Source organism: Procambarus clarkii, chromosome 37 (assembly GCF_040958095.1).
Source record: "Procambarus clarkii isolate CNS0578487 chromosome 37, FALCON_Pclarkii_2.0, whole genome shotgun sequence".
Classification (NCBI taxonomy): domain Eukaryota; kingdom Metazoa; phylum Arthropoda; class Malacostraca; order Decapoda; family Cambaridae; genus Procambarus; species Procambarus clarkii.
The window spans coordinates 13,297,734-13,320,310 of NC_091186.1; the positions used below are offsets into that span (position 1 = coordinate 13,297,734).

At 44.4% G+C, this 22,577-nt stretch overlaps 1 protein-coding gene across 3 annotated transcripts in view; it reads left to right on the forward strand.

Moving 5' to 3' along the window:
* The window catches only part of Ocrl (Oculocerebrorenal syndrome of Lowe), a 117,171-nt gene that overhangs the window by 56,402 nt on the left and 38,192 nt on the right, over nucleotides 1-22,577 (forward strand). For all 3 annotated transcript variants that reach the window (XM_045754463.2, XM_045754461.2, XM_045754462.2), the window contains exons 5-12: nucleotides 3,075-3,322; nucleotides 8,403-8,551; nucleotides 10,422-10,592; nucleotides 13,286-13,448; nucleotides 14,094-14,278; nucleotides 16,004-16,222; nucleotides 20,063-20,198; nucleotides 22,318-22,497. In XM_045754463.2, the coding sequence (XP_045610419.1) occupies nucleotides 3,075-3,322; nucleotides 8,403-8,551; nucleotides 10,422-10,592; nucleotides 13,286-13,448; nucleotides 14,094-14,278; nucleotides 16,004-16,222; nucleotides 20,063-20,198; nucleotides 22,318-22,497 (1,451 nt within the window). The remainder of the gene's footprint in view (nucleotides 1-3,074; nucleotides 3,323-8,402; nucleotides 8,552-10,421; nucleotides 10,593-13,285; nucleotides 13,449-14,093; nucleotides 14,279-16,003; nucleotides 16,223-20,062; nucleotides 20,199-22,317; nucleotides 22,498-22,577) is intronic.

Sequence of the window (22,577 nt, forward strand, 5' to 3'; positions counted from 1 at the left end):
CCTCTCCTTATTCTTCACTCCCCCTCTCTCTATTGATTTTGTTGGTTTGCCTTTATGTACCACTTTACTGGTTTGCCTACCCCTATCACTTTGTAGAAAAAAGAATTTATTTCTTCTTCATTCCTGCTCTCATTTAAATGTTTTGCCTCGGCGAGGTTCAGTTTCAGCTTCTCTCTATCTTCTTTTGAAAGATCTCGTCTTAACGACCACCCTTTCCCATCCTCATCCCTTTGCAATTTTCTAGCATTCCTTAGTACTTCTTCCATCTGTTTGGCACCGTTTAGGGTGATCCTCAAAGGTCGATCTTTCCCTTTTACGTACCTGCCTATTCTCCTGTAGTCGCACACATTCTCTCTGTTTGTAAGACCTTCCACGAGGCCAACAATTTTATCTACTACTTTAGCTTCATCTACAGCTCTTTCTGACCTAGATGTTATCGCCTTTTCTTTGCAGCCAAAAATGATCAAGGACTTACTCCGATCAACTGTGTTTTGCACCAACTTCGGGTTAGATGCCAATTCTTTCCTCACTTCTAGCCTAATGTTTGTTTTATCTTGGTTGCTGCAGTGTTTGACTTCCTTTACTGCTTCTTCTATTTTTTCCTTCTCCTTGGCCACTTGTGCATAAGTGAGTTGCATATCTTTCTTGCACTGTTCTATTCCCTGTGTAACTTCCTCCATCTGTGCTGACAAAAGCTGTTTCTCCTGTTGAATTTCCTTGCCTAACCTATTGTAGTCATTTATGTTTAAATTTACTTTAACGTCTTCCAAAGCTATTTTTAAGAGTTTATTTTCTTCTTCCATGGCTTTGCAATTTGTTTCCAATTGATTCTTATCCTTGCGCAAGTCTTTCACTAAACCCTCAAGACATAAAACTTTGCTATTCAAATGGTCATTACTTTCTTTCAATTTACTAATTATTTCTACATGAGAGTTCACTATAGTATCTAAATTTACCAACTTGTTGTGTAGACTGCTTATATCAATGCTTTCTTCATTGAATCCCTCAAAATCAAGCTCTGTTTTGTTTTTCCCCTTGCCAGTGGCCATCTTGAATGCTCTTCTCTGCACTGTAAACACTAAGGCAACTTTTTCTCATCCGATTTTTCACTTCCCTTAGCACTTTCCTGTTATCTCACCTATTTTTCAAGAGCACTATACCTTTATGTTCTCTGGGACACCACTCACTACCATCAACCTGTACTACAATACTTAGGATTGTTGAAATATGCTGGAGCTCCTCTGCTGCAAGTCACATCAAGAGTGTGGACCACTCCTTGTGTCACGAGCCTTAGCCAGCCTCAAATAATTCTAGATAAATGTTGACAATCCTTTGGACTCTGTCCTATGGGCGATGTTTGCTTGTGTATCACTTTTGAGTTTAGTGTTAGTTCACGTGCAAGTGTTTACAAGCTTTACTTGTGTGTATGATGGTTACGTTTTGCCTTGAGCTACATGTGCTTAGGGATGCCCCTTCCATATGCACTAACTTGGTGTTGCCTCCTACCCTGATAGAGTACATTCTCTGGGGGATTTTGGGAGTTTGTCCCCTTACTCCTGGTTCTGAAGCATCCAAAGAGTTTCAGAGTCTAGGCAGGGTATAGCTGTGGGTGTAGTTTAGCCCACCTCTGGGATTTGCCCTATCTATGTAGACAGCAGAAACATTTGAGCCGTTCCTTCCTTTGGGGATTTGACTGGGAATGCAAAACAGCCAGTTATCGACATAAGATAAGACATGAATCCCCTAAGAGATGTAGCGAGGTCACAACAACCTGTGCTAATCTGGTGACTATTTGAGGATCTATATTCAAGGTGAAAGGAAGATCCTTGAAGCGGAAAGCATGACGTCCCTCAAGAAACCCCAACCAGTCTCTGAATCTTGGATGAATCAGAACATGCCAGTATGCATCCCTCAAGTCCAGGGACACCATCTTCTTATCTTGAGATTCTTGAGATGATTTTGGGCTTAGCGTCCCCACAGCCCGGTCCTCGACCAGGCCCTCCTTTTTGTTACACACCCTTAGGAAGCAGCCCGTAGCAGCTATCTAACTCCCAGGTACCTACTTACTGCTAGGTGAATAAGGGCATCAGGGTGAAAGAAACTCTGTCCATTTGTTTCCATCTCTATCTGGGATCGAACCCGGAACCTCAGGACTACGAATCCAGATCGTTGTCCACTCAGCTGTCAAGCCCAGAATCTGCAACATCAGATGGACTTGAGCTAACGTGATATTATGTGAAAAGTCACAGGGAATGAATCGGTTCTAACCAAAAGAAGTTGAGAGTGTAACTGTAACTGTAGTCTGTTGAGTCCCGCTTGGAAAGCAAAGTCCAACCAAGTTATGATGACCAACTGGATCTGAGGGGAAGACTCCTGACCCAAGACCTGTGAATCTAAGTAAGGAGTGGACCAACACCACTGGAGACCCTGGAAAAATAACCAGGAAGGCCCACTAATCGTGAGACCAGGAGCTAGCAAAACACGCCAACTTTTGTCCATTGTTACAAGTTCTATTCTGTATTCATGTTTAAAATTTACATACAGAATATCCCACCCCAGGAGGCGGGGTTGGTTTGTGGTCTTCAACTTTGAATTGAGTTGTGTTAACACGGGAGTTGGCAGCTTCTTGGGTGCTGCCACCGGGCGGCAGCCAGCTGTAACTAGAGGAATTTGAATTAACTGCTGAGTGGATTGTTTGCAGAGTCATTTGCTGTTTCATTTCTTGTTTCTCTGTGAATCTTTCAGTTGCCAATTTTGCTTTGCTTACCTTCTGGATGTTTTCTTGGGTGTGGGTGATCATAAGGTATTCCCACTAAATGATGCATATTTTATATATTTTCTGTCTTTGGACATATCAAATACTAGGAGTATTTGTTTCAAATACTAAGAGTATTTGAAGATACATAAGCAGTATGAATATAACTTTGGTGGTTTTGGCCAAAATATGTTGTCTCGCTGTGATAAATTTGTGATTATATACTGCAGAGGCGTTTAAGTGAAATTTTACTATATTATTATTTATGCTATATAAAGCTCAATATTCTCTTTACATAGACTTTTGATACACATTTCAGTTATTAGTAAGCGTCGTGGCCCCCCTCCTGAGTTTGCCTGGCTGCTACCATATCAACAGAGCTCATCCAGCAACACAAGTAATGCAAGAGATTTGACAGAATTGGGGCTGTCTGTGCCAGCCACCAGCTCAGACACCTTGGCTCCTGACACCATCAGCTTGGGGGATGTGGCTGTGGATGTGGGCCACATCCCCCCTTCCCCCTATCTTGATCCTGTGTTCAACAATACCGACAGCAGTAGTTTGCATGTACGTGTTTTGCATGTTTTAGTATGATGATGTATTTCCCTAACGGAAAAGAACAGTAATAAAAATAATAATATTGATGGTGATGGTAAGATAATCGTCAGATAAAGATGGATGTATGTTGTTCAGAAATTTTGCAATATATTTGAACAGAGGATTACTAATTCAGTTAAACATACAGTACATGGTAGATACATAGTATTAATACTGAAATATGTGTACAGTGCAGTATCATTATCATCTGTAATTTTTATCGTCGTCACTTGTGATCATAAATCTTGTTATCATGCCATCATCTGTTTTGTTAAAGGTGATATAAATACAGTAATAGGAGTGATAGGTATGTGTTGCATAATAATTCATCCTGTTTACAATCCTATTAATATATTGTATTAATATATGTATTGCTTTGTTTAGTGACAATAATACATTTTATTTCGAACTGTGGGGATCCCCTTCGGGGCTCCCCACAGTCCGATAGCCCACTGGAGCTATCGGACTGATATATGATATATTATTCTGGGTGCATCAGTCAATTGCAGTTCAGCCTACCGGGGATCACGAGCCAAAACCTGGCCCCCTCAGAGAGGCACAGGGAGCAATAGCCTATGGAAACCCCCATGTGGTTGGGAGCATTCTAAGTCTGCCGTCGACCGGGGTTAGGCAGCCAGAAAGGTAGGCATAACAGAACAGACCCCACATGGTAAGAAATTGCAACCGAAGACCAAACAGAGAAGCAGAACTTCCCCCAAATTCTAAAGAAAGAAGTAAACATCATACACCGTCGTAATGCTGCTCGTCACCCGGCTCTCTCCTCCCCGGGAGGTGGAGAGGGAAGCCCCGGACCCCCTTGCTGGCTACTCACACCTCCAGTTAGTTAGCTGATGCGATCTGGGGCGGACGTCAACTCTGGCCTCGATTTCTTTGCAGTCTTTGTGCCTTTCTGTTGTTTTCTGCTACTTGTGGTGTGGTGACCAGGTGTATCTACAGTGTGCTGGGGCTGCATGTGCTTAGGACTATCTTCCCTAGGCACCCTGTAAGTACTGCCCTTGGGTTCTAGGGTTACCTTCCATAGAGCCTTCGGGATTCTTCTTCTGTAGGGGTTCTTGTTGCTCGGCATTTACCCCGCCCTCGGGGCCAGCTGGGGTTTCATGGCCTTTGTTTGCCTTTGGGTAGGAAGTGGTGTTGTTGCTTGTTGGGTCGCAAGGTGCTGCACTGCCTGCTTGCCTATGCGGCAGCCTTATTCCTGTTCCTTCTGGTGGCAGTGTACTTTTGCGGGTTTTTTATTTTATTTTTGTTTTCTTTGCCAGGAGAGGGTCTGCCTTGTTTTGCTGTTAGTCCACATAGGGTATATTGATGGCCCTCCTCTTGCCCCCCCCCCCCCCCCGTACTTTTACAGGTCACAGGAGTCCAGGTCTTAGCTCATGTCCCTTGTTAGCTTTTAGGTTTAACTGGCTAGCAGTACCTTGCCTGGGCTTCCCGTAGATGACATCCCTATTGGCCTCTGGAAACCCCCATCAGGGCTCAGTTGACAGATGGATGTGTCCTATGAGTTCCACCTCACCTTGTGCGAGTTTGAAGGTTGTTATGTGCCTTTGTCTCCGGGTGACAGTCACTAGTTTTACCTCCGTTATGCTGCCTGTTGGGTCAATGACACCTTTGACCCGAAGTCTTGCGAGACGTGTTCTCTGCTTGTGCTCGAGTTTACCCATTCTATTGTCACTGAGGTACAGGCAGTGTCCACATTGGATGCCAGGTTTATGTTGCTGCAACGCATTAGGTTGTTTGCTCTCTTGGATGCCCCGGGGCTGCTCCATTTTGGTTACAGGAACTTGGACTTGGGGGTGTTAGTTGCTTCGACTTTGGTTCTGTCCGTGTCCCCTGGTCCTTCCCCGGTTTTCGTTGTTCGCCCTGTGTCCATCCCCCCCCCCCCACCTCCGTTTCCCCTGCTCCCGGCTCCCAAACGTACAAGGGTTTCAGAGTCGGGGCGGGGTTTAGTCGGTGATGAGGCTCGGGTAGCTGTGGAGGCTGCCCCATTCGAGTCGGAAATGGAGGCATTCGAGCCTTGATCAAGATCAAGATAAGAATCAAGATCAAGATAATGAGGTGGGGGAGGCTCCTGCGGCTTACCTCCTACATGACCTGGATTTTGCCTCTGTGATGGATCCATCTTCATTTGAGTTCGGTTCTTCTTCCCCATATTGGATGCGTTATGAGTCAGTCTGGCTTGCAGACTGCCCTTTCTTTTCGCAGGTAGCGTGGCTTGGGTTTTGTCGGACCCGCACGCTTGAATGGCGGGAGGCTGCTACTGTTTTGCAGGTTTACCTGGGGGGGGGGCAACTTTGAGCGCCTTAATGTGTGCTTATTCACCCCTGTGCTTCCTCAGGATGTTGACCTTGTTCAGCTTCAGCTGTATGTGCAGGTTCCCAGCCTTTCGGCATCCTTGGCGGTTGAGGACTTGCGTACTCGCGGGCATTTGGCCTCGATCTTGCGCTGCTTTTCCCCTTCTTAAGTTGTCCTCGGACTGGCTTGGAAAGGATGTGGAAGCATTGAGTGCCGGGCCTTCGTCTGGGGAGCTGGCCTCGGCTGCTCGAGTGTTGGCTGCACTGTTGAAGCAGTTTGTGCTGATACTCCGGGAGGCAGTGTCTCTGTTCTTTGCCTTTCACCTCGCGTGCCGCCAGGCCGTGCTCGCTCACTCCTTGTACTGTACTTTGTTTCCGCCCTGGCTCTTTGGTTTTCATCACCTTTTTGTCTGTTGCTGTTTGCAGAGTCTGCTGTTGTGCATTTTCTGCAGGCGGCTTCATCTAGTTGTCGTCCTATATTGGATTTGTTGCTTCTCCGGGGTGGCCATTCATGGGCCTCTTGGAAGGGTCGTGCCAGGGCTCAAGGTTATTCTGGTCGAGGTGGGCCATTGGTGCCAGTTTCTGAGCCGGTGGTTTCTTCGGAGTCGGCGTCGTCTGGTCGGTGCGATGCTCGCTCTGCTCGTTGGCCAGCTTCTCATAAGGGGTGTTGGGCCTTTTTGCAATTTGCCCCATTGACGGGGCACTTGGGGGGAGACTCGCCCTGTTTGCTCACGCCTGGTCCCACGATTTGTGGGCATTTCGGGTCACATCCACTACCCTGTGGTGGTGTTGGGCGGCTCCTCTCCTTCGAGGGGTTTGGGGCTGGCGAGACAGGCTTCTTCCCTTTGCTCCATTGGGTCATCTTGGAGTGGGTGCGCTGGGCGTGGTCAAAACAACCACGTCTCTCAGGTGAGTCTCCTGCCTGTTTCCAGTACTGAAACGGGACTGTGCGGATCTGAGATTTGATCTTTCTGACGTGGGCTTATCACCACTTGCATGGTGATCAGGTGGCTTCATTGATGGTGTCCCACCTGAGCATTTCGTCTTGGTGGCAGTATGAAGTTTCCTGGCGGTCCTTTCATCATATTTTGTCTCTTCGTAGGTTGTCTTCGATTTCTGATGGGGTTGTTTTGTCTTTTCTCTCTTGGTTGTTTCAGGACCGTCCTCCTCTGCCGAATACTGTCGCCTCGTATCGTGTGGCGGTGGCAGAGCCGCTTCTGCTTGCGTTTGGGGTGGATGTCACTTCTGCTCCGTTCTGCAAACTATCTCGTGCATTGTTTCACCTCCAACATGCTAATGCGCCGCCTGAGCCATCCTAATCGTTGGAACTGGTGCTCTCTTTTTTCCTCAGTTTGTGGTGGCCCCTTCTCTTCAGGATTGTGTTTCTAGGGCTCTTTTTCTTGTTGGCATTGGCCTCTGGATGGTCGGGTCGGGGAGCTTCATGCTCTCCTCCGGCACAAGGGTTTCTGCTCTTTCGGTCCTGGGGGTCAGTTTGTTCGTTTGCAGCTGTCTCCTTTTCTGGCGAAGAATGAGACTGCTGCTTTCCGGAAGGGTCTTTGGGTTGTTGATGCTTGGTTGGTTCGGACGGGGGTGCATCATGTCTTGTGTCAGGTTGTGGCTCTTCGCTGTTACTTGCAAGCCAAAGCCTCGGTGGCCGGGGACGAGCTTTGGGTGGATCCGGTTTCCCATCTTCCCTGTTGCAAGGCATGGCTATCCCAGGTTGTTCGCAGGGTTATTCGGTGCAGCCAGCTTGCGGTCTATCCCCATGCTCACAATGTTCGTAAGTTTGCGGCTTTGGCTGCTGTTTTCGGTAACTCGTCCTGGGCTGACATTTGGGCATGGAGTTTTTGACAGTCAAACAAGGTCCTGGTTGCACGGTACCTAGTTAATGTTCCTGGCCCTACTCGGGCGTGTGTAGCCTTGGGTCGCAGGTTGCAGCCAGTTGTCTCGACTTCGAGTTGAGGAGCGAGTGACGACCGCCTCCCGGGTAAGTCCCTCTTTTCTTATCTTTGGTTAGGTAGCTCCGGGGAGCCAGAGGGGCTCTCCACATAAAACCAGCATTGATTGTAATGAAACACTATTTTCTGGGTGAGTTTCGGAGGCTCCCCAGCAACCCTCCCTCCCTCCCTCCGGTCAGCGGTTTTCGCGTTTTTGACATTCAGCCTCTGAACTGGGTTTAGATAGCCAGTGCAGGTGGTCTGGGGCTTCCCCTTCCCCCCTCCCAGAGAGGGGGGAGCTGCACAGACAGTGGAGCGGCGGCGATAGTGACGCATGCTTGTTTTTGGTTTGGGGATTTCTGCTTGCTAGTTCAGCGTTCGGTTGCAATTTTTAACCAGCTGTAGTTTGTTTTGGGATGCCTAACCTGGTAGATGACAGACATGTAAGGTTTCCAATCACATGGTGGTTTCTATAGGTATGAAGGCACAAGGAGCACATTGCTCCTCGTGCCTTTCTGAGGGGGCCAGGTTCTGGCTCATGGTCCCCGGTAGGCTAAGAACTCCAATCGAATTGACTGATGCCATGGTCTAATATATGCATATCAGCCTGGCATAGCTCTGAGAAGCCTCCGGGATTCACCCAAAAAATGGCGTTTCATTACATTCATCGCTGGTTTTATTTTATGAGCTTGGAAACAAATGATTATTGTAATGAACTGAAAATATTTAAATTGTGCAGAAGAAACATGATGTAGTTTTTCAAATTATTACTAGTTTAATTAGCATTACTTAATTGCATTTCAGCATGATGGCGACAGAAGCCCGGACCTTGGGGTCAATCGGCACAATATTGCCAAAGGAATTTCTCCGACGCCTATTGCTGCTCGGGAGAGTCATATTAGACATCAAATGGCACTGCGAGAGGACTCTTATACAGACATTCACAATTTTACGTATGTAAATAAATTCCTGTATTTATATTTTGAAATGTAATGTCTTTAGTTGAAATATTTAGTGAAACTCAAGTTTTAGGTATGGTATTCTTTTAGTAAATGCTGAATATGTACTGTATCTTAGTCTGTGTGTGTTTTCAGGTATCCTCTATAGGGATGCCTTATTGTTTACATTGAATGTTTGTAAGTTTTGTCAACATTTTGTAGGGTTTGTGCATTGTCGTGCAAAATTTACCTTTGCATGTTGACTTGAAACTATCAACATTTACACATGTTGGTGCAAAAAAAAGGTCCCTATTGTTAGATGTATTTTAGAACCTTTTGCACACATATTGGTGAGAGAAAGATCTTGAGCAATATTTTGAAGATGAATTAGCATAACTGCACCAAATTTTCTTCTCACATGCCCTGATGTTAGGGTACAGTATACCTAAAGTATAAAAAATATTCCTGATGGTTTGATTGATTGTTGCCACCGGAGGCGGCTAGTTTTGCACCCCATACTCATCCTGTGAGCGGTAGCGCAAAAGCATTACAGAGGGCACAAAAGGTCTTTATCAGACCTCATCATAGATTATTACATAAAGAATTTTATCTATCCTTCACACCTTAGAGTTGTATGTCAGCTAGTTATAGAGAATGTTCTATTTCAAGAGCTATATATTTCCAGTAATTCATTATATATTAATGGTAGGTCTTATCGCTAATACATAATTGTTTGAGCAATGGCGATATTACAGTCATAAGGGAGCTGCTGTTTATTATTAGTCTTCACAATACTTAGTTTCTTAATCTCATGTCGTTTATCTGGCCACGAGTGTCCTTGTGTTTGGGTGGGACTTTTGAAATTGTCATGGGCAGCTCTTGTTTCTTGGCTCCCTGTGACCTTTGGTTAGCACTAGCTCTCTCTTCTTGGCTTCACACTAGAACACAGAGTTCCATACCCATTCCCTCACTGCTTAGGACAGATGGAGTTTTGGTGTTTTTGCTGCTCTTGGATTGGCTTTTATTTTCCCAGTTGGTTTGGTGGTTTCATTTTCTGTCATTTTGCTTCATACCCATTTTCTGTGTTTCGCAGCTGGGTAGTCACATATTGTGTTTAGTGTGGCCTCGTGATCTCTTGGCTTATCCTCTCGGGCACTGAGTGGTGTTTCCTTGGCTCCACAGCATCTGTTGCAAGAAGTATGCAAGTCTGGAGCCTTTGGGGTTCCTGTGGGGAGTTTTCTCCAGTTTAGTCAACTCCATCCAGAACCTGATTGATTCCTTTGCTTACATCTTTGAAGAACCTGCTTAGGGCTTAGTATAGACTCCCTTTTATCTTGCCTCCCTCTCTTAATTTCTTTTCTGTTCTAAGCCTGGGGTGAATGCCTTGACTTGTCAGGGGAGTCCTCTGATAAACTGTTTCTTCCTTTGGATCCTCTGGTTCTTCTGGTTCATGGCCCCCATGTGCCAGGCCCCTGGAATATCATGTGTTTGCTTCAGCATTACTGGGCATTTGCCCTGGTTTCTGAGGGGGAAGGTGGTGGAAAGCATCTCCCATAGCTTAGAAATTGACAAACATTTTTCAATCTAGTTTTGGCCTGTTTTTACATCACTCGTTTCTTTTCTAAAGGTGGTTCACCTTTTAAAGAATGTCCCAAGTCCGAATTGAGAGTCCCACTCTATTGCTTGGACTCTCAGAAAGAGGCATTTTATTACATTCAATGCTGGTATTTTCTTTTAAGCTTTTGCCTCCCATTTCTAGGAAATTGGGTTAATGATGTTCATAAAATGTTAAAGAAATTATTTGTAAATGGGAAATTTTTTGACAGTGAAGCAAGTGAATGATAAACTTTTTAGTGTAGGTTCTTGAACATTTTATTATTTTCAGGGTTTTTGCCGGTACCTGGAATGTGAACGGCCGCTCACCTACTGTCGGGCTGGCTGAGTGGCTGTCTATGGATGAAGACCCTCCAGATGTGTATGGTATAGGCTTCCAAGAACTAGACCTTAACACTGAAACATTCCTTTTCAATAATACTCCCAAAGAACAAGAATGGCTGTGAGTAAAGAAATACGTATTTTTACTACACTGTATGTAAAGTGTTTTAAAGGAGACCCGGTCCTCGACCAGGCCTCCTTTTTGTTACACACCCTCAGGAAGCAGCCCGTAGCAACTGTCTAACTCCCAAGTACCTATTTTGCTGCTAGGTCACAGGGGCATCTGGGGTGAAAGAAACTCTGCCCGTTTGTTTCCGCCTCCACCGGGGATCGAACCCGGAACCTCAGGACCAATAATCCGAAGCGCTGTCTTCTCAGCTGTCAGGTCTTGGTGCAGTTTCTGTCAGTTCTGCTTGCTTGAATGGCATAAGGCTGCTTCTATGTTACAGGTGTTTCTTGGGGGCGCTTCCTTTGCAACTCTCAGCATCTGCCTGTTTGCGCCTGCTCTCTTTAGGGATGTTGGGATATTGTAGCTCCATGCTCAGGTTCCTCAGTTATCGACTACACTAGTAACAGAGGATCTTCCCACTTATTTGCACTTGGGCGCTGTCGTGCATTCCTTGAGCCTTCTTGTGCTGCATTCGGATTGGCTCTCGAAGGACATTGGAGCACTCGGTGGTGCTACTCTTGCTGGGATTTTGGTCTCCACTGTGGTGTCGTTAGCGGTTCTTCTTAAGTTGTATGCCCCTATCCTCTGTGAGGTGGGGGCACCATTTTTTGCCTCCTGTCTCAAGTGTCAACAGGCTGTGCTAACCACCTCTTTGGATTCGGTGTGGGCCCTAGCTCTTATTTCCACCCATTTTTTTCTCCGTTGTTGTTTCCGGAGGACGTTGTGGACCAATTGTGGCTCCTACGGCTACTGCTTGTCGGCCGGTGTTGGACTGGTTGTGTCTTCTGGGTTGTCCTTATGTTTTGAGGCAGATTGGCAGGGCTAAGGCTGTTGGTCTGGGCAGGGTCTATTATGGAGCCAGTGGCTGGGATATATCAAGACAGATATCTTGTAAATATTCATCCTCCTCATTGGCCTTGTGTGGCCTTGGGTCGTGTGTTGCGGCATGTGGTTTCTTCTTTGTTGTGATACCTGCGGTACTTACTCCTCCCTGGCTAATCCCCTTGTTGTTGTCCTCCTTGACTTCCTGACACCCACCCTTTTCCAGGGAGTCAGGGGGTGATTTTTACCATCATCATAGAACTGAGGGTGGAGCAGCCGGCTAACCCGGTCTGCCTCCTCCCAAATGATGGGGGGAGGGAGGTGGGGCAAAAGATCTTGCACACCCTGTAATTTAGCACTGTATCAGCATCGTAGCTTCAGGGAGCCACCAGGGCTTTCCCAGAACTTGGCGTTTCATTTTATTCAGTGTAGATGTTTCATCTCCTACCAGCAAATGCTTCTCCAGTGCCTTCTTGATCTCTGAATTGAGTTTTAGTTTTTCTCTTCTCATTTTCTGTTTCCCCTTCATTTCCTGATTTGTTTTAAAGACTTTGGTTTTAGTAGTTCATGATTTTGGGGTGTCAAGTTTGGCAGATTCATGTTCTTTGGAAGCGTGGATTTTATTCTTTCGGCCCAAGTGAGCAGTTTCTTCATTTGCAGCTGTCTCCTTCCTTTCTTCATATGAATGAGATGATTAGTCTCTGGCCGGGACGATTGGTCATTAATTGTGTTCGGCCGTGGGGTGCATTACTTACTTTGTCCAGTTGTGGTTGCTGTTATTTGGGTTCCACTCATGATGCTCCAGGTGATGAATGGTTTGTAGATTTGGTGTCCCTGGTCCCTTGGTCTTGTCTCATGTTGTCCGCAGGATGGTTAAGTTGAGTTGTACTGCGGTCTTCTGAAGGACCCATGATCGCAAATTTGCAGCTCTTTCCGCATTCTTTTCTAATATGTCTTGGTCGGAGATTTCGGCTTTTGGGTTTTGGGGGTCAAATAGTGTTGTGGAGGCTTGGTGAATGATCCTAGACTGCAATGGATTTGTGTGGTGCTTGGTAGAATGACCTGGTGCTGATTCCCTTTTTTGGTGGTTACTGACAGCTGCTCTCCTCTTTCCTGGATGAGTTCCTGTGTTCTCTGTGGTGTGATAGCTCAAGGAAGTTTCTGAGGGGCCTACAGACTGGGGCATTACATTACATTCATTGCTGTAACATCATTTTTCTACATAGTCAAACAAAAATTCGATCAAATGTTTATAATACTTCACTTGTATAATATTCTCATGTGTTTCTGGCATTCAAATGAAATCTTTGTCTTTGTCAACCAATCATGTCTGCATTACTGTATTTTAATATCCTCATCCTGTAATCCATACATTATCCTAATTCCACACTCTTGTTTCAAAAACTTTTTTCATGTATTTATTATGCTCTTCCTTTCTTAACTGCTATTGGACAGACAATATATTTTCAGAGTTTGTAGTGCCTAGAGACTCAGAATGATCTCAGTTGCTTTGCTCTCATTTCTAGTCCTTTTGTAGTTATTTTCTATAGTCTGCATTAATCAAAAATAATATTTAGCCATAATATCACTGTTTATCCATGTACATTAGATGATAATGGCTTCATAACTTTTACATTTCAGTTTAATTTTAATCATTGAAATAAATGCTTCATCAGCCGTTCCATGTTACAGATGGTTTACTTTGTTAGTTAACTAATGTCATGAGAACAGGATTTGATAGAATATATCTTCAATATATCTTCACAATATCTGTAACACTACTCTCAGGTATAAGCAATTACAAACATTTATAATTGTTGTAGGAATGCAGTGCTGAATGGCATCCACCCCAAAGCTAAGTACCAGAAAGTGCGTCTGGTACGTCTTGTGGGTATGATGCTTATTGTTCTGGTGCAAGAGAAGCACTTGGCTTACGTCCGCAATGTTGCCAGTGACACTGTTGGTACGGGCATCATGAACAAAATGGTACGCTTGTTTTAATGTTTTGAGTATTAGTTTGATGTCTGCCTGCTATAAATGGTTCTTGATTGTGCCTCAGTTGTTAATATTTGGTGTGATTGTCAGCATGTGTGCTCTTGTCTTAGGCAGTCATGTGTCTAGCTAGCCTCTAGTGACTATTCTTGTATACCAGAGTGAACTGAGTTTAAACACAACTAGGGATAGTGCTTTTTATTGATTGCATTTTTTCTGTTTCAGGATTCTCATTGTTTTATTTATCCTGAGTGCTTATTACTGCATTCATCATTAATGTTTACACTTCTAAAAACTAGCACGACGTGGCCTCTTCACTATATAAAATTGTTTTGCATTTGTTCCCTCGCAGGACAAAGTTATTAGTGGTTCATTGTGTTTAGTTCATCTAAGGAAAACTTTAGCTAAATATGTATTCACTATTTGTGTCAAAAAGAGGAATAAATTTTTCTTTGGTGCAAATAAGTGCACCACCACAATATCACTTTTTTGTTTTTTATTAACATTTTACAGAACATTTTAATAGAAGCTTTAAATTTGAATATCACTGGAAAAATTTGTTGTTCTGTTCCCTATTTTGGTATCTTTTTTGTGAGCAATACAATCAAATGTCATCAAGTGAATTTTCATTGACCACAGGGAAACAAAGGGGCTGTGTCTGTGAGGCTAGATTTACACAGCACCTCCATTTGTTTTGTGAATGCTCACTTGGCCGCTCACCAAGAGGAGTTGGAACGCAGAAACGAAGATCACGACTGTATATTTCAGAGAACATGCTTCAACCTGAACATCAATAGCCCTCCAAAAACTATAAAAGACCACGAGTGAGTACATTATACCATAATTAGATGGTTTTGTGTCATATATGTTTTATGTAATGTTCCTTATTACTAGCTGGTTAAGAGCAAGGCTGGCTATAAAACCCTCCTAGATGGAATAATTCATGAAGTACAGTACTTTTATATAATATACATTTTTCCCTCACTTGTCCATAGCAGCATGGATAATCTTCAGAATCTGCATTAAGACACTTCTCGCAACCCTTTGTTTTGTCCATATTATCTATACCCTGTTTCACACTTTTATTGGTTCATGGCAAAAAAAGGGTAAATTATATATGAAAAAGGAAAAAAATTGTAGAATTTTTCTTCACCCTGACTGCAGTTACATGCAACATCACCACTTTGCAATGGCATATGTCTTCAACAAATGCCACTTTGTTTATTGAATGGGATAGCAAGCGTATAGGTCCAGGGTACACTTGGTTGAGTAAGAATACTTCCTATGGGGCAGTCCTCATTGACAGGCTTCACCTGCTCCCGATTCACATTATTTGTGAGTCAACTTCAGTGCAACAAAAGCATTGTAAAGGCCCTCTCAGTGGTTCCTCGTCAAAATTTATAATAATGACTAAAGGCTTAATGGTGTTGAAACCTAGAGCTGTATCTAGCACAAGATGAAGCTGGAAAAAGCTCAGAGGTATGCCACCAGGCTAGTCCCAGAACCAAGAGGCATGAGTTATGAGAAAAGGCTGAGTGAACTGCACCTCACGTCACTGGAAGACAGAAGAGCTCGGGAAGACATATTAAAAACTCACGGAAATTGACAGGGTAAAAAAAGATGGATCATTAAACACAGGTGGTGCACACACAAGGAGACACAGGTGGAAGCTGGGTAGCCAAATGAGCCACAGAGACATTACAAAGAACTTTTTCAGTGTCAAAGTAGTTAGTAAATGGCATGCACTAGGAAGTGATGTGGCTGACTCCATACACAGTTTCAACTGTAGATATGAGGGAACTCGAGAAGCTCAGGAATCTGTACACCAGTTGATTGTTGGTTGAGAGGCAGCTCCAAGCGCTAAAGCTCAACCTCCGCAAGCACAACTAGGTGAGTACTGCCAGTTGCAAGGGAAACACACGAGTTCCAAATGGATACTCTGGCAATCAACATTAAGGCATGCACAATCAAGAAGTAATGACCTGTCATTATAATAGTCAATAGCCATGCACATATGTTTAAATGTTCAGATAATTACATATTCACCATCAGATCTTTCTTTAACTCAAGCCTACACCTATTGCGGATGGGTAGCAAGGCAAGTAATCTCTGGTAGATCAAGAGAGAGAGAGAGATTTGACGTGCAGATAGAGAATAACACAAGGCAACAAGAGTTTAGTACTGTACTTACAGTAATGCTGGCCTCACACTCTCATAACAATGATGCATACAAGCTATGTTGATTTTCACATGGACCTTGGTTGGAGTCCACCCAATCCTGAGATAGCAGGACTCCTGCCTAGTTGGGAGCAACTGAGTGGTTTTCTCAGAAATAGGCTTTTTATCTAAATCAATAACAATATAACCTTATTAGTTATGTTCATGGTAAAATTTTCTCAGACGAAAGAAATTTTTAAGTAACAATGTTTTAAATAGGTGAACCCATGGTTTACTTTTAAGATTGCAAGTTGTATTCTGTTGCCTTTTAAGTTTTAAATTTCATGTCCGTTCAAATAATCATCTATTTAATTCTACATTTTTAATTTCAGTCATATATATTTCATTGGGGATATGAACTACCGGATAAATCCTTGTGACGTAAACATCAGAGAGGTTGCTAAGAGTGGAGAGCTGAAGATTCTCCTAGAGCACGAACAGCTTACACAGCAACGAACCTTAAAACGAATATTTCACAACTTCAAAGAAGGGAAGATTACTTTCAAACCTACATTCAAATACGATGTTGACAGTGATGAATGGGATTCAAGGTATGTATGCATGTATTTTATATTTTCTGGCTAATATATTTCTGTAAATTGTCATCCTCTGTTGAATGTCATTTTCTGTGGGAGCCCCGTTAACTCCCTGAAGCTGTCAGACTGATACTAGCTATATTAGTCTCTAGTGTCTAGTGTCAGACTGATACTAGCTATATTAGTCTCGGGCTTCAGTCACATGGAGTTCTGCCTACTGGGTACCACATGCCAGAACCTGGTTCCCTCAGAGAGCCACAGGGAGCAATGGCCTATGAAAACCCCACTCTTTAAGAGTATATTCATGTCTGCCATCAACTGGGGTTGGGTACCCAGAAAGGTAGGCACCCCAAAACAGACCCCAACTGGTAGAAAATTGCAATCCAAGACCGAACAGAGCCCAAGAAACCTCCCCTCCCCTTCCCCCCAAAAAAACAAATGAACGAGCAAATCATCATCAAACCGACGCTCTGCTCGTTCATGCCCCCTCCTCCTCCTCCCCCAGGTAGGGGTAGGCCCCGCCCACCCGAGCCAACCGCCTGCTCACCAGTTCGTCGACTGAAACTGGCTGGGGCTGATGTCTACTCGGGGGGGCTGCCATTTCCTGTCAGGATTTTACCACTGGTGGTTGTACCTGCCGTGTGTTGGGGCGTTGGCCAGATTACCAGTACTTTGGGCTGCATGTACTTAGGGTTCTCTTCCCTAGGTGCCCTGTAAGTACATCCTTTGGGCCTCAAGGTTCTCTTCCCTGGGCTTTTAGGTTCTCATTCTTGAGGGGTTGTTGTCGCTTAACATCGGCCTGGCCCTTGGAGTCAGCGATGGTCTTGGTGCTTTTGTGTGGTCCTGGGTAGGGAGTGTTTGTAGCTGGTTGGGGCACACGGTGCTGCTCAGCTCGCATACACGCGGCGGCCATGACTCTCTCTGGCCTCCTATTGTTTTGGAGCACTTTTGGGGTTTCCTTTCATTCTTTTTAGATTCTTTCCTGCCTGATGGAGGACTGCCTGCCTTCCCATTAGGTACGCCTAGGATTCGTTTGGTGGTCCTCCACTCGGCCCCTGAGGTTGCTCCCTTCACTGGGGTCAGTTTGCCTGGTATATAGACGGGATTCAACTGGCTTTGGAGCACCAGTGCCTGGGCTTCCCATAGGGACACCTCTCCCTGTGGGCCCTGGAAACCCCTGTCGGGGCTCAGGTGACTATGGATATGTCTTCCAAATCCCATCTCGCCTGCTTGTTACCTGCTTGATGGGGTTCTGGGAGTTCTTCTACTCCCCAAGCCCGGCCCGAGGCCAGGCTCAACTTGCGAGAGAATTCGCCTTGTGCGAATTTCAGGAATATTCGTTGCCTTTGTCTCAGGGTGACGATCATCTGATTTTCCTCCGTCATGTTGCTTGTTGGATCGACAACACCTTCGACCCGAAGTCGTGCGAAACTTGTTCCGTGCTCATCATCCAATTTACTTAATCTTCCTTGGGAGATATTCGGGGTCAAGCGGCTGTTGCGTTGCATACTAGGTTTTTGTTGGTGTGATATGCTAGATTGGTCGCTCTCTCGAATGCCCCAGTGCTGCCTCGTTTTGGTCTTAGGGACCCGGACTTGGTGGCATTGGTTGCTTCAGTCTTGATTCAGTCCGCTGCCTCGAGTCCTTCTCTGGTTGGTGTGGTTGGCCCTGCTCCTTTCCCCCTGCTGCCGACTCCCAAACATCTGATGATTTTGGAGTCGGGACGGGGTTTAGTTGGGGATGAGAGTCGGGTGGCCCTGGGGGCTGACCCATTTGATGCAGGGACAGATACCATTGAACCCAATTGTACTGTTGAGGCTTCTGGGTTCTCCCAGCGGACCCCTCTTCTTTGAGGCTTTTCCCTTCGACTCTGCCTTTTCTTCAAAGGTGGTGGGCATGGATGTGGGTTCTGCCCTGGTGCCTCTCTTGAGGGGACTTGGGGCTTGGGGTGGAGTTCATTTGGTGTGCTTGGGTTCCAATTTGCTGCTTGGGCCTTTGTGCTTCTGAACAGGGGTCTTGCTCTTGCACAGTGAGCACTGTGAGCAATGTTCACCAGGTTGTCCGGCGACTATAAGAAATATTGCCGGAACAACTGTGGACATCTTCAAGAGAAAACTGGACGATTTTCTAAGAGAAGTTCCGGATCAGCCGGGCTGTGGTGGGTACGTGGCCCTGCGGGCCGCTCCAAGCAACAGCCTGGTGGACCAAACTCTCACAAGTCGGGCCGGGCTTGGGGAGTAGAAGAACTCCCAGAACCCCATCAACCATGTATCAACCAGGGACGGTGGGCTCTATCGCTCTGTTGGGCTCACAGCACACTGCGGAAGTTTGCGGCAGTGTGGCTTTCGATGTGGATGATTTGGCTCGCTTGCGGCTCCATGATCTGGTTCCATTCGGACTGCGCTCTGGTGGTTCATTGCCTGAACCGTGTGGGGGGGTCTCTTTGGTCCGTGGCTCTTTGGGACTGGTCGCTTCGAATGGCTCTTCTGCTGAGTTCTCGGGGTTTAGCTCTCCGTGCGGTTCACATCACAGATGTATCCAACGTCATGGTCGATGGCCTGTCTCGGTTCATTGCCCTGTCCACGGAATGGAAGGTTCGATGTGGGCTCCTTCAGTTGGCTCTGCCGGATGTTTGGGCCTACGGAGGTAGATCTCTTCGCGTCAGCGTGGTTGAGGCGTCTCCCGATATATGTGGTGCCCTTCCTTGACTGCAAAGCCATTGCGGTTGTTGCTTTTTGGCAGGACTGATTGAGGTGGGGTTACCTGTACCTCTTCACCCCAGTCCAGCTGTTGCTTCAGGTTTTAGCTCAGCTGGAGTCCTATCAGAAGGAGGGATCTCATTCTGGCCCCATGGTGGGGCTAGAATGGTAGGTACGAGGTATGATGAGCTATGCACCATAACGCACCCAATTCAAGTCTGATGCTTCGTTTGAACATGTAATCCGTTCCCAGAGATGGCTCGTAACCCAAAAATTCGTAAATAGGGGCATTCATAATCCGAGGTTCCACTGTATTTGAAGTGAGGCCTGTGTACTATTAGGGTTTATCATTTGATATTTCATGTGTTGTGGGTTAAACCTGGACTAGTTGAAATAGTTGATTGACCACATAACCCAAATGCACTCTGGCATGAAGTTAAATGAGGTCATAAAGACTCTCCCATGCTCTTGTAGTGGTGGTGATACAGTGGTACAGCACTCTGCTTTGCATAATGCGGGCAGAGGTTCTAGTCCCAGCAAGGGCATTTGAAACTTTCAAGTACTGTATATACAGTATATGTATAGATGGATGGATGGATCCATCGATTTCAGGTTTGTACAAATTCAGTAGTACCAATTATTATTTTGTAATTGCGTTGTCCATTGGTATATGTACTATGGTCCTATAAATTGTCATCCACACTTCCGTGGAAATAAACATTCCATTCATCTGGACTCTAGGAGACGGTCGAAAGAGCTTCGGCCTCACACGTGTGGGGTCCGTGGTTCGAGTCTCCTAGAGTCCAGGTGAATGGAATACTATGGTCCTCATCCTTCTTATAATTACTATCAAAATAGGAGGATGGACTGATTTATCAGCACTCAAACACTTCCTCCGAGCAATACTTAGGTTCCAATTGACCGCTCACATGCTTGTTTGCTTTGTGACTGCTACTCCATCCCACAAATCAAGTGATATCATCAGTACAGTACAGTATATCTGTTAGATTTGATGAAGCCCTTAGATAGAAATAGCCGTCTTTGCTAAAAATGTACTTTCAATTTGCTGTTTCTCTGTATAATTTGTAGTCATAATTTGTATTTGCCTGAACTTCCTTATTGTTTATAAATGAGATATTGGTATGCATTGTTTCAGTGAAAAGGCAAGATTACCTGCTTGGTGTGACCGAATTCTGTGGCATGGAGAAGGAATTGCACAACTGGTGTACCGGTCACATCCAGCCCTGAAAATTAGCGACCATAAACCCGTTAGTGCTGTTTTCCAGGCTGGGGTAAGTTCTGAAACAATACTTTTATTAATTATCTCTTTATCTCATCTCAAATAATTTATTTATTAAGCTATTTTATTTTTATTTTTGTTAGATATTTAGGTTATTTCTGGGAAGCCCCATTCACGTAGCACCTCACTACTTACACACTCAAATAGAGTGGTAGACGGTTGGAACAAGTTAAGTGAGAAGGTGGTGGAGGCCAAGACCGTCAGTAGTTTCAAAGCGTTATATGACAAAGAGTGCTGGGAAGACGGGACACCACGAGCGTAGCTCTCATCCTGTAACTACACTTAGGTAATTACACTTAGGTAATTACACACAAAGAACATTGTGAGAGGAGCATATGCTATTCTTTTCAAATTTAGAATTGCTTTTAAATACTGTATACGGATGGTGAAATATTAAAGAAATTGTTGATGACATTTGTAAGTTTAAAATTGGAATATGCAGCAGTTGCATGCCCAATTGCCCATATCTCATGAAGAACATCAATAAATTGAAAAAGGTACAAAGACATGGTACTAAATAGCTTCTGGGGAAAAAAAAAACTAGGAGGAGAGATTAGAGGCATGAAATATACCAAAGCTAGAAAATAGAAAAAAAGGTAACATGATTACAGTACTATGTAAAAAATAGTAACAGGAATCGGCAAAATTGACAAAGAAGAACTTCTGGAGACTGCAACTTCAAGAATAAGAGGACATAGATTCAGACTGAGGAAACAAAGCTGTCAAAAAACATTTGAAATTCACTTTTGCAAACAAAAGTAGTAAATGGGTGGAACAAGTGAGGTGGGGGCGGATGCCAAAACTGCCAGGAGTGTCACTGTGTCATATAACAAAGGGTACTGGGAAAACAGGACACCACAAGTGTTGCTTTCATCCAGTAACTACAGTATACTTGGGTAATTACACTGGTACTGCTGTACTTATGGATCATGCCAGGCCTCTGCTGATATCTCTTACCTCTATATTAACCACTTAACTGTGCCAACCGAGTATTCTCGGTCGGTGGGAAACTGCGCCAATGGAGAAAACTATTTTTTATTTTTTCGAATCCACTCTAAATGTGTGCGTGGTTAGTTGTGTACGAAATGGATTCTTAGGATCTCCAGTGAGAGGCAGCCATCTTGGAAAAAATTCCCAGAATGCCCTAGGGCCGCAAAGATAAGGCTCTGTCGGTGAAATTCAAACCTTATTGTTTGAAGAACATAAGGGTCATAATATTGGTGAAGCTAGGCGCAATAAGGACCTAACACAAAGGTCGGATGCAAGTGATACAGCACCTATGAGGACGATACAGTGAGCGTATCCAGTTGTAGCTCTGAGCGTCACCCTTGCAATCCTATGCTATCTCCAATTTATTTAGATGATACATAGATGAATCGTTTTCTGCGTTCAGTGATGATGCATCTGATACAAGTAGCATAGATGAACGGTGTTAGCGGCTTCCATGGTGGTGTTTTCCATAGATATTTTCAAGAATACCTGAATCTCTTCCTGACTGACGGACACTCTTTGAGGCAAGCCGAATCTCTTCCTGTGTGGGACCATACAAAGCGATCTTTTCAAGACTACCTTACAAATTGATCTTTTCCTATAATCTTTTCAATACTACCTTATGCTTTACAAGCTTGGCTTCATACAACTTACAAGTACTAAACCCAAGGATGTACATGAGAGTGTTATTTGCAAGCACACAGCATGAAGAAACAGGAAGTGAAAATTTATCTGTACCTGGTACAACGAGAACGAAGTCGTGCTGTGCACCATGGACTACTTCGTTGATTATTACTCACTTCTGAAGTACTGAGTGTGTAATAGAGTGTGTTACTGTGTAAATAGTGTGTGAAACTTTACATATTGTAATTTTAGTGAATTTTTAACAAGTAATATTGCGACAATAAACATTTATTGTGGACACATTACTGACACATGTATCACAGTTCCATGGAACATTAGGAACGTTCTACTGTATACATATAGAGAGGCAATTAGTGTGTTAAATATTAAAGACAGTATTATTTATCTCTTTCTTAGAGAGAGAGACAGGTATTATTATTCCCTGTCACACTCAGGTAATGCTAAATGTTTTGTTTTGTTCTTTTATTCAATTTTAGATAAAGGTGATTGACACACGGCGATATCGACGTATCTACGAGGAAGTGATGAAAAAGCTTGATAAGCTCGAAAATGAATTCTTACCTCAAGTAACCATTGACACCACAGAGATTATCTTAGAACCTGTGAAATTTCTTCAGCCACAGACCAAATACCTCACAATTGCAAATACTGGACAGGTATGTAGAAAATAGTGTATCTACAGTATTGGAGTGTTACTGTGAGTTTTACTGTTTCAACTGGAGTTTCTAATATAAAA